At 63.2% G+C, this 16200-nt stretch overlaps 1 protein-coding gene across 1 annotated transcript in view; it reads left to right on the forward strand.

Moving 5' to 3' along the window:
• Positions 1-5227: 5227 nt before the first annotated feature.
• The window catches only part of DUSP8 (dual specificity phosphatase 8), a 12600-nt gene continuing 1627 nt past the window's right edge, over positions 5228-16200 (forward strand). Inside the window, exons 1-6 of the mRNA XM_007949344.1 lie at positions 5228-5458; positions 7715-7853; positions 13834-14000; positions 14497-14656; positions 15199-15322; positions 15678-16197. Coding sequence (XP_007947535.1) covers positions 5228-5458; positions 7715-7853; positions 13834-14000; positions 14497-14656; positions 15199-15322; positions 15678-16197 — 1341 coding nt within the window. The remainder of the gene's footprint in view (positions 5459-7714; positions 7854-13833; positions 14001-14496; positions 14657-15198; positions 15323-15677; positions 16198-16200) is intronic.

Genomic DNA, 16200 nt, shown 5'->3' on the forward strand with positions numbered 1-16200 from the left:
CCCGCAGTGCGCAGCGCCAGCGCCGCAGCCACGCGAGGCCACCGCGGTCTCCGGCAAGTCCTTCTTGGGGTGGGGGGCGGCCTAGGGGAAGCAGCCCAGGGGCCGCGTGAGATCCAGCCGGGGTCTGCCCCGACGCCCACCCATGCAGCCCACCCCGCGTGGGGCCCAGTCTTGGGGAAGGTCGGCGGGCCCCTGGCTGCTTGGGGGATGGCGCAGGCCGGGCTGTACAAGGTCTTCTGCCCCGTGGGAGGCTGGAGGAGGCTGGGCAGGACGCAGAGTCCCTCTCCGGCCACCAGGCACCCCCACCCCGGGGTGCTCAGCCGGTTCTGCAGAATAAAGAGGGCGCCTGCTGCAGAGGCGGCGCGGTGTGGGGGGAGGGGCTGGCACTGCCAGGCTGAGGCCCCGGCCTCCCTCTGCTTCTCTGCCCACCTGGGGGTGCCTGTGGCCTGGAGGGGAGGGGATTACAATAGGCCCAGACCCGACGGGGTCTCGTTCCTAGCCTCTGGCTCCCAGTAGCAAACATCGGCTGCCTTCTGCAAGGGCAGTGGGCCAGATGCTGCAGTGGGGTGGGGGCTCTGCAATGGAGGAGAGAGGTGGCCCGGCGTGGTGGCTGCAGTGGTCCCTGATGTGCGGGCTAGGGGGCAGTGCATGTCCTATGTCCTGTGCCCCGGCCCCGAAGGCTGCGTGGCAATCTCAGGGCCTCCTGTCTCCTCCCTGGGACCCTCTGGCTCCCTGGGGCTGCCCAAGGCTGTCTGTAGCAGGCAGAGCTGTGGCCCAGGACTCACTCTGCACATGGTTAGCAAGCACCCACCACCTCGGGCTGATCATATGACTAGGAGCTGGGAGGTCCTCTTGGAATCTGACTGAAATACCTTCTGCTGCAGTCAGCCTAGGGCAGGCAGGAGAGTTGCTGGGCCAGTCCCACTCCCCTCAGGGCGTCAGTCCTTGGGGAGGTGCCTCAGGGGACAGCGAGTGTGTGAGGAGATGCTTCAAGTCTGGCCCCTGCTTCAGAACCACTGCCAGCCTCACCTCTGCTGAGGTGGTGGAGATGTAGGGGCTCAGAAGGTGTCAATGGACACAGGGCCCTAGGAGACATCACCTGCATCCAAGGAAGCTACAGGGAGCCCTGGAGGCATCTCCTACATGCACAGTAGGAGGGCTACACCGGAACAGGAGGGTGCAGCACACTGACCGCGAGAATGTGAGGGCTGAGGCCAACTCTGCTGGCCGCTCAGGACAGTGGCAGGGAGAAGGCCTGGGCTGTCCCAGGTGTGTAACAGGGACTGGGCTGTACCAGGTGGTGTAACGGGGGACAGTGGCGGGGAGAAGGCCTGGGCTGTCCCATGTGTGTAACAGGGGACAGTGGCGGGGAGAAGGCCTGGGCTGTCCCAGGTGTGTAACAGGGACTGGGCTGTCCCAGGTGGTGTAACGGGGGACAGTGGCAGGGAGAAGGCCTGGGCTGTCCCAGGTGTGTAACGGGGGACAGTGGCGGGCAGAAGGCCTGGGCTGTCCCAGGTGGTGTAATGGGGGACAGTGGCGGGGAGAAGGCCTGGGCTGTCCCAGGTGTGTAATGGGGGACAGTGGCGGGGAGAAGGCCTGGGCTGTCCCAGGTGTCCCCGCTAACCCAGCTGTTCTCCACCCCACTTTGTCCCAGGCAAGCTGGCTCTGCTTGGTCCCCCACTGGCGGAACCTGGGGCAGAGCAGGGGCCAGCTGGATCCTGTTCCCATTCACCCCAGGGTGCAGAAAGAGGGTAGAGGGGCAAGGCTATTTGGAGACCATGGAGAGAGCAGGGAGCCTTGTTGAGGCAGTGGTTAAAGAGCTTGATTGCTTTCTAAACGGTCAGCGGTTCAAACCCATCACCTGCCCCAGAAAGAAGAAAGATGAAGCAGTCTGCTTCCCTGAAGACTGACAGCCTTGGAAGCCCTGTGGGGCAGTTCCACTCTGTCCTCTAGGGGCGCTGTGAGTCGAGATCAATTCCAGGGCAGTGGGTGTGGTTTGGTTTTGGAGAAAGTGGGTGAGGGGTAGGCCCCCGACCTCATGAGTACTGGCCCAGCCCAATCAGGTCTGCACCCCTCTCCCGGTGGTGAGAGGGCACTCAGCACCTCAGCTCCCTCCACTGCTGGCCCCTTCACCCGGGAGAGTACAGTTAAGAACTCTCTGCTGACTAGAAGGCTTGAATCCAGCAGAGGTGGCTGGGCAGAAAGGCCTGGTGACCGATTCCAAAGGAGTAGCCTTGGAAACCCTGTGAAGTCGCTTCTCCCCTGATGCACTCGGGCGCCCAGAGTGGAAGTCAGCTCAGGGACACCTGATCTGCTTTTCTGACCCACATGTGACAGGTGCCCCTCAGGACGTGGCAGGGCAAGGATGGTGCCCTCAGACCCTGGAGTGTAGGCTCAGGTCGTGACCGGTGGCAGACGTGCTGGGGAACATTAACAGGCCACAGGGGCGGGGCACCAGTCACGAGGCGCTGTGTGACAAGGTGTGGGGCCGGCACGTGGAGTCGGAGGTCCTGGGTATATGAGTGTGTTCCTGGCCTGTGGCCCTTGACCACAAGTATGTGTACACATGTGAATAGTAGCACATGGGGGCTCGATAGGCCCCAGGTGCACGGAGTCAGCGAATGGCAGGCACCGGCCAGGCTTGCTTGCACCGGGCCTCCCAGACGCGCCTCCAGGCAGCACCCAGCCAGGGAGGGGACGACTGAGGCCCCACGGCAGCCTGGGAGGTGACTCCTTCTGCCTTTGGTCTTGGGAACTGCTCCCCTCTGGGCTCAAAGTCCTTTGACCAGGTCAGATGGGGCTGTGCTCGGGGAACCCCGCCCTGCCTCCCCCACCCACACCAAGGAGCTGCCCTCTCTGTCCTTGGAAAGGGGGGAGCGTGGTTTGGGGGTCCAGGCCCAAGGTCCTTGAGAGCAGGCTCGAGCCCTATCTAACCACGTTCCCCTGCTCCACCTGGGTCTCTCTGGCCCCCGTGGTGTGCGAGAGGCCGACCTCAGCGTCCCGCCCCAGGCCTGAGCCCTGTCCCTTAGCTGTGGAGGAGGTTACAGGGCAGGGATCCTCCCCCCGCAGGAGCTCTCTGTCCAAGGAGACCCTACGGGTCAGGGCTGTCCCTGGAAAGGCTTCCTGGCCGGAGGAGAGGGTCTGGGAAGCCCCAGCTCCCGGCACCTGCGAGGGGAGGGGCCTCTCGCCAATCCGCAGCCGCCCGAGACTGCTCAGTGGCTGCTGCGGAGGGAGCCACGGTTGCCTGGCACCTCTGCTGTTGCCATGGCGACAGTGGAGGTGCTAACTTGCTAATGAGCCCCCTCGGCTGCAAATAACAATACTGTGACAGTTAATAGGGCTGAGCTGGGAGGATTCCTCGGGAGACAGACCTGGCCAGGTACCAGACCGCAGGGCCCATGTGCCCACCCTCCAGCCCCTGCCCACTGCCCGCAGCCCAGCAGGCCCTCACCCCACACTGCCCCTCTGAGCTCCCTTCCTGGGTCCCCACCCACCAGCCCCTGCCCACAGCCAGGCTGGCCCTGGCCCACCCTCTGGAGCCCCACTCCCTGTTCCCTGCCCCTGGCAGGTCCCTCCACCCGAGTGATGTGGGGCGGCTTGGCAGTGTTGGTGGCCCATATCTGTGGCCCCGCCCCACCCCACCCGGACCTTCTCTGCTGTGACTCCAGACCCTGAGAGTTCTCAGGCAGAAGGGGTAATGGCTGTGAGGTGCCCAGCCTGGGGGTCATAGAGGGGGTGGTCCAGAAACAGTGGCAGCTGCCACCAGTGGCGTCGTACCTAGTGTGACGTGGTGTCTTCAGAGAGCCAGCCAGCACCCTCTGTAGCTGACAGCTGAGGGCTTTGCCCACCACGGTTTCCTCTCTGGGGGTCCTGGGGGTCCATCTCTCTCCCAGCATACACCTGACCCTAGGGTGGTGTTGGGGGAAGACCCTGATCAGGAGGCAGCCGTGAGAGGCCCAGGGGAGTGGGCTTTGGGGGGACTGGGGCCCTACTTTCATGTAGCCTCTTTGTGTGTGACCTTGCATTGGTCCCACCCCCTCCCTGAACCTCAGTTTCTCCATCTTTAAGGCAAACTCCTTGTGCCTGTGAGGCTTAGGTGGGGCTAGAAAAGGGCCAGTCCTGGCACGTGGCAAGGGACATGGGGACTGACAGGAGCTAGAGGCTGGCCACCAAGTGCATAGGAGGGTCTTTCACCTGACAGGCCTGCAGTCCACAGATCTCCCAGCCCCTGCCCCTCCTCCCTCCACCATCCCCTCAGCCCAAGGCTGGGAGACCATGCTGAGACCCCCCAAGTATGCCAAACTTCATCTTTGTCTGCCCCACCACGGCCCACCTGAGATCCACCAGCCCTAGAGCCAGGCCTCCCCTGTGTGAGGCACCTGCCCACTGCTACCCACCTTCAAGCGCGTGGCACACCTGGGGGAGACAGGCGCACATACGCGTGGGCGCACACACACACGCGCACACACATACACACGGGCTGCTAGATGGCACCATGGTGGTAGCCGAGGAGATCCTCCTGCCCTCCTGAGCCCCTCTCTGGCCCCCATCTCCAGGACCCCCCACCATCCACCGGGGTCCAGGATTAGGGCCTCTGACAGCTGCCCTCGCCTGGGATGGAGAGGATGGCGTGCAAAGGAAGGGGAAGCCTCAAGGCCCAGCTAGCTAATTGGAACTCAGAGCTGAGAAGAGGGGATGGGGCTTGTTCCAGGCCCCTGCCTCAGCCAGGGTCCTGGGAGTGGAAAGATGAGGCCAGAGGGGTGGGGTCTGTGTCTCAGGGATGGGTGTGCAGGAGCTGCGGGCGGGGCCGTGTGCCAGGGGGTGTGAGCCCAGAGGAAGGATCGAGCCTGCTCCTGCCTGGCCCAGTGAGCACATGATGGGAGTTTGGAGACCAGCAGGGTGACCGGGCCAGGGCTGGACACATTCTCCCCTGAAGACTTCCCATTGCACAGGTGGCAGAGTCTGAGTTGCTCACCTGAAAGACCAGAGCGGCAGCCCCCACGGGAACATGCTTGGGTGCTCGAGGGTCCCACCATCAGCCCCTTGGAGGCTGGCCCTGTCTGTGGGCTGGCTAGCGCCCTGGCCCAGGGCCCAGCCCTGCTGACCGCCATCTCTCCCCACAGGTCTGGCGCCATGCCCAGTCACTCCAAGCTCTAGGCCAGATCCGGGCCATCGGACAGCCCCTCCTCCCTCCAGGAGTCCCTCCCTCCTGTGCCCACTGCTCACCATGGCTGGGGACCGGCTCCCACGGAAGGTGATGGACGCCAAGAAGCTGGCCAGCTTGCTGCGGGGCGGGCCTGGGGGGCCGCTGGTCATCGACAGCCGCTCCTTCGTGGAGTACAGCAGCTGGCACGTGCTCAGCTCGGTCAACATCTGCTGCTCCAAGCTGGTGAGACGAAGGCTGCAGCAGGGCAAGGTCACCATAGCGGAGCTCGTCCAGCCGGCCTCGCGGAGCCAGGTACCAGCCTCCTCGGCGTTCCTCCCTCCTCGGTTACCCCTTTCTCCAGAGCTCCCCACCTCCTCCAGGGCTCCTTCCCAGCCAAGTGCCTGAGCCCTTGGATCAGCCAGCACCCCTCCTCTGCCCCTCACACCTGAACGGGGCTTCCGTGGTTAGCATTGCTGAGAACCAGTCGTCATTCCTCCTCCACCCATGCTAACCTCACAGAGCGGCACTGACACTCCTCCCTAGAGGGTGACACCGTCCTCCCAGAGTCCACCCTCCATCCCACCCAGAAACTTGGCCCTGTCGGGGTTCCCATCAGCACCCGAGGGGTCCTGGGCTTGCGCATTTCTGTGCCACGTTGCCGGGCCGAGCACTGGGTGTGGGGTGAATGAGTCTGTCAGGCGTGGGTGCACACACAGGGTGCAGGCAGTAGGGGGCCCTGGACAGCTCAAATGCACACAGGGGACAGAACCGCTGGGTCTGCAGGACTTAGAGGGGATGAGGCCTCCCGGGTGGCCATGGGTCACATGGAGCAGTCGTGAGCCCAGCCCCCCGATTCTCACACTTGCCCCCAGACGCGTATCTCTGGAAAACAGTACCTATGGCTAGCACTGACATTGTGCCCCTGTGCAAACATCGGACACCGTCTTTTAGATCAGTTTACCCTGGCATCAGCTCAAAGATACAAGTCCAGCTCATTCACATGTCCCCAACACACAACGGCACTCCGTGACAGGGACTCCTGCACCTTTCTGACTTTCACTGATGACACCTGCCTGGGATGCACGCAAAGCCGTTGTTTTCAGTTGCTTCTCTTTTCACACTCAGCAGAGCAAACTCACAGTCTGCCTTGACCCATTCCAAAACCAAGCCGCCTGCCTCACAGTCATTTACGACTGACAGTGCCACTAGAGGACAGAGTGGAACTGCCCCCAGAGAGTTTCCTAGGCTGTCAATCTTCACAGATGCAAAACCAAACCAAACTCACTGCTCTGGAGTCAGATCTGACCCATAGCGTCCCCTCCTTGGGTTTCCAGGCAGTATCATTACGGAAGTAGATTGCCGAACCTGCCTTCTGAGGAGGGCCTGGTGGGTTTGAACCTCCAGCCTTCTGGTGGGCAGTCAAATGCCTTAGCCCAAATCAAACCCACTGCGTGGAGTCTCTATTTTGACTCACAGCGCCCCTAGAGGACAGAGTGGAACTGCCCCCCAGGGTCTCCAAGGCTGTCAATATTTAGGAAATCTGACTGCCTCATCTTTCTTCCCGAGAGCATTTGGTGGGTTCAGTGGCCGACCTCTTGGCTAGCAGCCCAATGCATTAACCACTGCACCATCAGAGCTCCTTCCTGGACGCAGGGAGGCTTCCAAATAGGAAAGTGTGTGTTGGTAACTTGCTGAATGAGCTCTCCCATGTGACATGGAAACTGGTGGTCAAGAGAGCCCTCAGGTCTTCAAGTGGCGCCCAGGGCTCGACCCATCCTTCATCCCTGCCCTACACCTCTGCCTGTCTGCCCTGCGGGTTCCCCTTTCCCGTCTGTGGCTCCTAGGAATGTCAGGGTCCCCTGGGGGGGCGACTCACTTCTCCCCAGGAACACCGAGTCCTGCTTCTGGGGAAAGGACCACTGGGCCAGTGGGCCTGGGAGCGCAGCAGCTCCCCCCCCCCGGCTCAGGACCCGCCACCCCTGAGCCCTGGGGGAGGACGGAGTGCCTGCACGTCTGTGGGCAGGGGCAGCCCGGCAGGAGGCCCCCACCCCGGCAGACCAGCTCCCGAGGTCCAGAGAAGGGAATCCGTTCAGTGACTAATCGCCCAGCGGCGGACGCGGCCAGAGCGCAAGCCCATTGGCTGCCGATGACATCATCAGCCGCTGGCAGCTCCGCGGGTGCTGGGGGCGGCGCATCTGGCCCCCTGCGGCCACCCGGCACTGGGGGAGGGGGACGAGCCCAGATGCGGGCAGAGGGCCGGCGCAGCCCTGGGCTTTCCCATGGCTGGGAGGAGGGGAACCCCCCACCTTCGCATCCCAAGCTAGGCCTCCCAGAGACCCTGGGGCAGGATTCCCTTGGCCTCGGCCACCTGGGAAGGCAGCCTGACCCAAGGCCAGTGCGCTAGTCCCTCTGCCCACATGCGCCTGGGCGCGCTTCTGGGAGACCGACCCCGTCTCCCTCACTCTTCCCTTCACCAGGCGAGTGACCCTTCCTGCCCCGGGGCCGCCTGTGTGGTGTGGGGGAGCGTGTCAGGCGTAGGGCCCTGACCTCTGCCTTCCCGGTCCCCAGGTGGAGGCCGCAGGGCCGCAGGATGTGGTGGTCTATGACCAGAGCACACGGGACGCCAGCGTGCTGGCCGCGGACAGCTTCCTGTCCCTCCTCCTCAGCAAGCTGGACGGCTGCTTCGACAGTGTCGCCATTCTCACGGGTGAGCTCCCCGGCTGCGCCCCCGGCCTCTCCCTCCTGGCGTCGGGGTCTCCACCGTCCCTCCCTGGAGCGCCCCTCCAACACAGCCCACCGCCGCTGGCAGGTGAAGAGGTGGGCAGGAGGCAACGCCGACCACGGCTCACAGCAGGAAGGGCGTGGGGCCTGGGCAAAGGTGGCTCGGCTCAGGGGCCACTCTCTGAGCTCACAGCCCCGCGGAGGCATCGACCCCGCCATCTGGAAAGGCCGTTCTGACACCGAGCGGGTCCCACACCAGGGAAATCCCGGGAAAGCCGGGCTCAGCGCACGTTGCCTAGCAACACCCTAGCCAATCACGGCTGCTGCCAGGGAGATGCACAGAGGCCCCCCCAGGTGACTGGTTGCCCACAAGCAGCCTGGCCAGCTCCAGGCTAGGAAGTCCCTTCCGCAAGCGGACACACACACACACACACACACACACACACACACACGCACGCGCTGGCTCCGTGGAGGTTCTGGATGGTTCCGTCCACACTGAGGGGACTTCTGTAAAATCTACACCACTCTCTGCCCTGCCCAGGGCAGGACTCAGAGCTAGATGGAGCTGGTCTGCCCTGGGAGGTGTGTCCTGCCAGCTGGGGTCTGGGCCCTCTGAGGACACACCTGCCACCTGGCCTCTCCATGCCAGGGGGCGTGGTAGGTGCAGGGTGAGCATGGGGGTGCAGATGCCGTCAAAGGCCCTCCCGTCAGACAGCAGTTGAATACTCCTGTCCACCTGTCCGTTTGACATCTGGGGCCTCAGCACTCATGGTGACAGGCCCCAGAGGGGCTGGGGTCTGTTAGTCACTTCAGCGAAGCTGCTCAAGGTGGACCCTGCAAGGAGGTGATTCCAGTGCGTCAGGAGAGGGACCACGGAGCCAAGGCTCTGAGACAGGGGTGAGACTGGAGTGGCTGCGGGACACGGCGTCCACTGGTGTCATGGGCAGAGTGAGGGCAGGCCGTGTGACGAGAGGAGCTGCTGACCAGAGGTGTGGGTTTGCTCCAGGGCACAGGGAGCCTTCCCCACCTGTTCCTGCTGCGTTAACTTCCTGAGGCCACCGCAACAAAGCGACCCACGTGGGGCTGAAAACAACAGGATTTATTCTGTCGCAGTTCTCGGGGCAGGTGCAGGCGGGCCATGCTCCCTTCAGAGGCCCCAGGCAGGACTCTTCCTGCCCCGCCCAGCTTCTGGTCCCCTGGGGCTGGCCGGCTTGTGGCTTGTGGCTGCATCACACCCTCTGCCTCCATCATCACTAGGTGGTCTCCCTCTGTGTCTCTGTGCCCCTCCTCTTTAATAAGGACCCTGCTCAGACTAGGACTCACCTGCTGCCTTAGTGATTGACTACATCTAAGACCTTATTCCCAAAGAGGGTCACCTTCACAAGTACTGGGGCTAGGGGCAATAGTCATCCCATAAAGAGCTCTAGTCACACAATTGTTAAAGTGTTCCATCGCTAACTAAAAGATTGGAAGCTCGAACCCACCAGCCGCTCCTCTGGAGAAAGAAAGGCAGTCCGCTTCTGTGAAGACTGACAGCCTTGGAGACCCTGTGGGGCGGCTCCACTCTGTCCTCTAGGGGCGCTGTGAGTAGGGATCGACTCCAGGCAGTGGGTGTTCACCCCAAGACGCTCACTGTATTCAGGACTGTGCCCTGCTCTGCCAGGGCGGGGCTCACAGTCTGCTCACCGCACTGAACCTGCACGTGGGTTTCCCCACACGTGTTTTTCCAGTGGGTTTTGTCGATGGTGAAGCTGAGGCTGAGGCAGGGAGGGGTCCTGCCCAGGCTCCTGGTGAGAGAGCAGCAGGGACAGAGCTGACCCTCTGCCCTGGGCACCAGCCAAAGTCAACGTCAGCCCCTTTCCATGGCCACACAGGATATAGGGGGTTGTCAATTAGGACCATGAATCTTGGGTGTGCTGTGTGACACCCCCAAGCTGAGCACTGTGGGCACCAAGGTTCCCTCCCCTAAGTCCCTGTGCTAACCCCAGCTGCTTCTCACCAGGCACATCCGGCCCTCTGCAAGCACTCCTCATCCCCTCCCCTCCATTGTCCTGGAGGTGGCAAGCTTGGGCATCCAGCTGGTCACTCCGGTGCCCCCCTTGGTCGCCTCCCCTGGCCCTCAGCTCCCAGGCCCTGGAGGGAGCTGTTAAAGGCTGGCTGGGGCCCACCTAGACCCTCACACCCAGCACAGAGGGTGCAGACAGAGGTTCCTGTGTGCAGCCCTCCCTCGCTCCCTCCTTCTCCAGACAGGACCCCACCATGGCAGCTGGTCACTCTGAGCTAGAGGAGGCCGCTCAGGAGCCTTGAGGCACCCCTATGCCTGCCCCTCCCTGTCCTGGCCTCCTCCACCCCTCCCCAATCCTGGCCTCCCCCACCCCTTCCCAGGCTCCCTCCCTCCCCATCCTGGCCCCACCTCCTTCCACTGATCCTGGCCTCCCCCTGCCCACCACCCCCTGGCTGCTTCTGCTCACAGGTGCCCACTCAATTGTGGCTCTTGGATGTCCCATCCTGGCTCTGCTTTCTGCCACCCTGTCCCAGGCCCTCTCCGCTTCTACTGGCCCCATCTGTCTCTGCCCAGGCCTCCCTCTCAGGTTCTGATACCCCTCATGACCCCAGACCTCTCAGCATGCCTCCAACCGGGGACTCCCTTGTGAAGACACCTTGAAGCCAGAACAGGGCCTTCACCTCCCCAGCTCCCACTCCCAGGACCCGCCCCCAGCCTGTACTTTCTCCCAGAGTGCCCTGCCGCCCTAGGGAGGGACGTGGGCCTGGTGTGGGGCAACAAGCCCACTGCATGTCACACTCCCTCTCAAAGTCTGTGACCACTGGTCCTTGGTCTTCCTCTAGGCACATTCTTACTTATCCTTTCAAGATCAGTACCAATACCCTCTCTTCCAGGGAGCCTGCCTGGATTGGACGCTTGGTCCTGGCCTCCTGCTTTGGTCAGATTGCTGTGCCTGGGTTCCTCTCCCACAGTGGGCCCCCAGAGGGCAGCTGGGCGTGCCATGTGCTCACAGCTGCTGTGTCCTCACCTGTCATTTAGTAGGTGGTCATGGCAGGTGCCCAACCATGAGAGGGAGGGTGCATCAGTGAGAGGAAGAGCATTCCCGGCTGGTTCCATCCCCATTCCCCTTCCCCCGCCTCCACTGGGGGAAGGGGCTGGGGTGGAGGGAAAAGAGGCACTGGGCTCACTTGGGGTCTGGCTGTGCCCCTCCAGACCCTGAGCCCCTGGGCCAAGTTGGGATGGGGTCGCAGCCCCACGTGGCCTTGGAGTGAGCCCTAATGACACAGAATCAGGATCCTGGGTTCCGGGGAGCTTCTTGGCTTTGCCTGCAGCCCCCTCCCAGGAGGGCACAGCTCCTGAGAAGACAGGAAGGACAGGCTGAGTGGAGAGGGGCTGGGTCCACTCTTAAAGCAGACGTGTTGCTCTAGGACCACGGCCCCAGGGGCAGTCTTTGGACCACCTGCTGGGGACACTGGTGTCATTGGAAAGCACAGGCCAGAACACAAGGACCTCATCCTTCCATGCGCTGAGAGGCAGAGGGAGACCTGGCCCCTTCAGATGGGGATCTCTGGGAAGCAGGAAAGGGCCCTGGGGCAGCTGCCCCAGCTGCACTTCTCTCCATGTGGGGGGTGGGGTGCAGCAGGAATGAAGAGGGAGCCTGGCCCTTTAAGCAGTGCACTTTGCTGTGGAATGTGGGCTAATAAAGTCACCACTGCCACCACCTTGCCCACAGACGCAGAGGCATCCCTGCTGCCCTCAACACCCAGCCCAGGTGACAACGAGGAGTGCCCGGGCCCCCACCCGCCCCAGTCCCATGCGGGTGCCAGCTTCAGGTCCCAAGTGGTGGGCACAGGCCCTGCGCAGTGGAGACCGCCGGGGCTTGGGCAGGAGTGCACTGGTCTGTGGTCGTGGCCGCGATTAGTGGGCGCAGGACCTGGGTGCACGCACTTCTGCGCAAGTCTGAGACGTCCTGAGATGTTCAAGGCCCCAGGAAAGCTGCCTCCTCCCCCTACTGCCCCCAGCAGAGCGAGCAGGGGCATCGCTGCAGATAGATGCCCCAGGGGGTGGCCGAGGTGGGGTGCACACACCTCGCCCGACCTGTCCCTTCTTACCTGCCACTCAGAGCCACCTGGTGCCCAGGTGGGATGGAGCCTCAATGCCGCAGGGGCTGTCATCTGTAGGCGTGTAGGGGCCAGGCTGCAGCACCTGGGGGCGTGGGCACTCCCTGTGAAGGTTATAGGGCTTGTCCCTCTGGCCAGACTCTTCTGTAGCCTAGTGCCTAAGGCAAATGAATGCTAACCAGAAGGCTGGAGGTTCAAACCCACTACCCACTCCTCAGAAGGAAGACTGGGCAATCTACTTCCTTAGAGATACTGCCTCGGAAACCCAAGGAGGGGTCCCTGTGAGTCCAGTCCAGTGGATTCCATGGCAGTGAGGTTTTTTTCTTTTCCTCAAGGAAGTCGCAGCCCTGGTGGAACTCACTCCACTCGGGCCAAGCAGTTAAGAGACTGGGAAAGAGCTGTGTGGGGGGGAGGGGGGTGCAAAGGAGGGTCTGCCCCTGTGCTTCTTGGCCCTGGACTGTGAGCAGGAGCCCCCAGGGCACCCAGCTCCCCCCCCCCCCACACACACACATCCACACACACTCCTCCCTTGGGATCAGCAGGTTCTCGAGGGACGCTTCTGCCCCTAGGCTGCTGCCTCCAGTCCCCCAATGGAGACCCCAACTCCAGATCCCAGGGTGCAGCCTACTCTGGGGGCTCAAGGAGCCCCCTTAGCAGGTATTCTGATGGGAGGTACCCACAAACTGACCCCTGGAGCTGGGCAGGGTTGAAGACTGAGCCTGCAGGCTTCTCTGTCCTCAGGGTCATCAAGGCTCCTCACTGGCCTCCTCTGAGGCAGAGGGTAGGAAGTGCACTAGGGTTCCCCAGGTCTAAGCACCGCCTTCCCCCTTCCAGCCCTGCCTCCTCCAATGGGCGGACCTCGGGCCTTAGCCCAAATGGACAGCCATAGCCAGCAGCAGGAGCCCCGTGTGCTTGTGTGCCCGTGTGCCACACCCTGGAAAGTCCACTGGTGCCAGCTGCGGAGTGCCCCAGGCACGCCTTACCTCACCCTGCCCAGAGCTGGAGGGCACCAGGCTCAGCCAAGCAGCTGATCTGAGCCACAGGCCGCTCCAGCCAGGCCTGGACCCATCCTCTCATGCATCTTGCTGGCCCTTCCTTGTCTTGTCTGAGCCTCATGGCAGGGCAAGACCACTCAGGTCAGAGGAGTGGTCACACACAGTGACCTTCTGCCACGGACCTGCATGGGTCCTGTGTCCTTCATGCTCCTGTCCCCAAGGTCCCCACCTCTGTGCCCCTACCCTCTCTGGAGTCATGGGCTGGAGCCCAAACAGCAGTGCAGATGGCCCGGCAGACTGTGCCAATTCCAGGGGGCAATGTCATGCCCAAGGGTGGGGCCCACAGAAGCCCTCCCCTCCTGATGCTGGCACCCAAGCCCAGCCTGGAGGTCTTGGACATCCTGACATGTGGATTTTGTCAAAACAGGGTGGGGGGGGGGCAGTTTGGCAGCCTGGCTGCAGGTCACAGGGTCAGAGCTGGGGAGGTCCTCTCCACTCCAGGCTGTGTGAATGTGAACCAGATGCTGGGACACCCCTGTGGCCTGGAGTTCCCCCATCTGGGCCCCAAGCCTCACTGACCAGCGCCCACAGCCACATTTATGGGCATCACCAACAGCGTCCTCAGCAACGCCAGCCCCTAATTGGTTCCTGGAGTGGCCTGCGGGTGGGCACAGCCCATGCCTGCGGTAGTCAGAGCCATCTGCTGCATCCAGACACAGGCCAGGTGCTGCGCCTGGAGGCGCAGCGTTGGGCCTGGGCTCGGGGAGGGCCTGGGTGTGGCCCGCTGAGCCTCTGCTGGAGGCAGGTGTCCCAGGGGCTGCCTGCTGACTGCACCCTCCTGTGCAGGGGGCTTTGCCACCTTCTCCTCCTGCTTCCCGGGCCTCTGTGAAGGCAAGCCGGCCGCCCTGCTGCCCGTGAGCCTCTCCCAGCCCTGCCTGCCGGTGCCCAGTGTGGGCCTCACCCGGATCCTGCCTCACCTCTACCTGGGCTCGCAGAAGGATGTCCTGAACAAGGTACGTGCCCCACCAGGCACTCGGGTGGAAGAAGGCGGTGGGGGGGGTGCTAGAAGGACCCTTAGGTCTGGCCAGGCTGGAGCGGGGCTTGTTGGAGGCCCAGTGGGGGCTGGGCTGAGTGAGCAGCCGGCCCCGCCCCTCAGTGGGGCCAGCATGCCAGACTGCTCATGTCACCGGGCCCCTGGCCAGCCCGGAAAGCATCCCATGTTTTAAAAATGGTGATGAGGGAAAGATACAGGCCCCGCCCAGGCAGCCATACATCCCTTCCTCGGGGCCGCTGGGCAGGGTGGCAGAGAACCATGGGCCCCAGACTCACACTCGCTGGGAGTCCCTGAGCTAGGCCCAGCTCGTGTTCTGGGGTACCAGCACCCCCAGATTCCAAGGTCCCGCCCACCCAGCTGCAGAGAGAAAGAAGTGCCCTCCTCCCTATCCCCCCACCCCCACCCAGCTCTCCTCCCCCCCCACCTCCTCCCAACCTGTGACCCGGGCCCTGCAGGACCTGATGACACAGAACGGAATAAGCTACGTCCTCAATGCCAGCAACTCGTGTCCCAAGCCGGACTTCATCTGCGAGAGCCACTTCATGCGCATCCCCGTCAATGACAACTACTGTGAAAAGCTGCTGCCCTGGCTGGACAAGTCCGTGGAGTTCATCGGTGAGGGTGGGCCCACGAGGAGGGAGAGGCCGGCCTGCCCACCGTGCCCAGCTGGCGGGTGTACATGTGTGTGGACCTGGCATACGTGCACACGTATGTGCAGCTGGTGGGCGTGCATGTGTATAACCAGGGTGTGCACACGTGTATGTGCCTGTGTACCTGATGGGTGTACACATGTGTATAACAAGTGTGTGTAGCATGCATGTGTGTACATGTAGCTGGCATCTGTCCACATGTGCATGCATATGTGCATAACTGATGTGTGTATGTGAACCTGGTATGTGTGCACACGTGTTCATGTATAGCTGGTGTGTATCCATACGTGTATGTGCCTGTGTCGCTGGTGTGTGTGCACATGTGTGTGTGTGCATGTGTGCGTGTGCCAAGTGCCGGAGTGAGGCAATATGCCGGGGTCGGGGGGATCCCTGGAGAAGCATTTGGGAATGTTGGTGAGGAGGCTGGAGTCCCCTAAGGCTGTTGTCTGGGTGAGGAGGGGCCATGGAACCCAGACCAGCCCCGATACCACTGCCACCTGCCCCTAGATAAAGCCAAGCTGTCCAGCTGCCAAGTCATTGTTCACTGTCTGGCTGGCATCTCCCGCTCTGCCACCATTGCCATCGCGTACATCATGAAGACCATGGGCATGTCCTCGGATGACGCCTACAGGTAGCCCCTCCCGTCCTGGGCCTAGGGCTCAGACACCCCCTCCCCCACCAGCAGCACAAGGGCCAGGCTGGGCTTGTCCAGAGCTTCAGGGACCCCTGACTGTTGGTGCCTGCTGGGGAGAGGGAGCCTGAGCTCCTGGCGTGCGCACCGTGCCCTCTGGGTCTGCACAGCACCCGTGCGCCCCACCGTGGCTGGGTGTAGGGGGAGGCAGGGGTTGGAGCTAGGTGGGCCCCACCGTGGCTGGGTGTAGGGGAGGCAGGGGTTGGAGCTGGGTGGGCCCCACCGTGGCTCGGTGTAGGGGGAGGCAGGGGTTGGAGCTGGGTGGGCACCTGGCCCTGAGCAGCCCCTTCTCCAGGTTTGTCAAGGACCGCCGACCGTCCATCTCACCCAACTTCAACTTCCTGGGCCAGCTGTTGGAGTATGAACGCAGCCTGAAGCTGCTGGCCGCCCTGCAAGGTGATGGGGTGCCGCCCTCAGGGACCCCCAAGCCCCTGCCGGGCCCCACGGTGCCCCTGCCGCCGCTGCCACCACCTACCTCAGAGAGTGCCGCCACCGCAGCCAGGGAGGGCGTGCCGGGCGCGGGCGGGGAACCTCGGGCGCCTGCCGCGGCCCCCGCCACCAGCGCGCTGCAGCAGGGCCTACGCGGCCTGCACCTCTCATCGGACCGCCTGCAGGACACCAACCGCCTCAAGCGTTCCTTCTCGCTGGACATCAAGTCGGCCTACGCTCCGAGCCGGCGGCCCGAAGGCCCCGGGCCCCCAAACCCGGGCGAGGCCCCCAAGCTCTGCAAGCTGGACAGCCCCGGGGGCGCGCTGGGCCTCCCCTCTCCCGGCGCCGACAGTCCAGACGTGGCGCCCGAGGCGCGCCCGCGGCCCCGG

The sequence above is a fragment of the Orycteropus afer genome, unplaced genomic scaffold (genome assembly GCF_000298275.1).
Source record: "Orycteropus afer afer isolate SDZICR_OR568_19922 unplaced genomic scaffold, OryAfe1.0 scaffold00244, whole genome shotgun sequence".
In the NCBI taxonomy this organism is placed as follows: Eukaryota; Metazoa; Chordata; class Mammalia; order Tubulidentata; family Orycteropodidae; genus Orycteropus; species Orycteropus afer.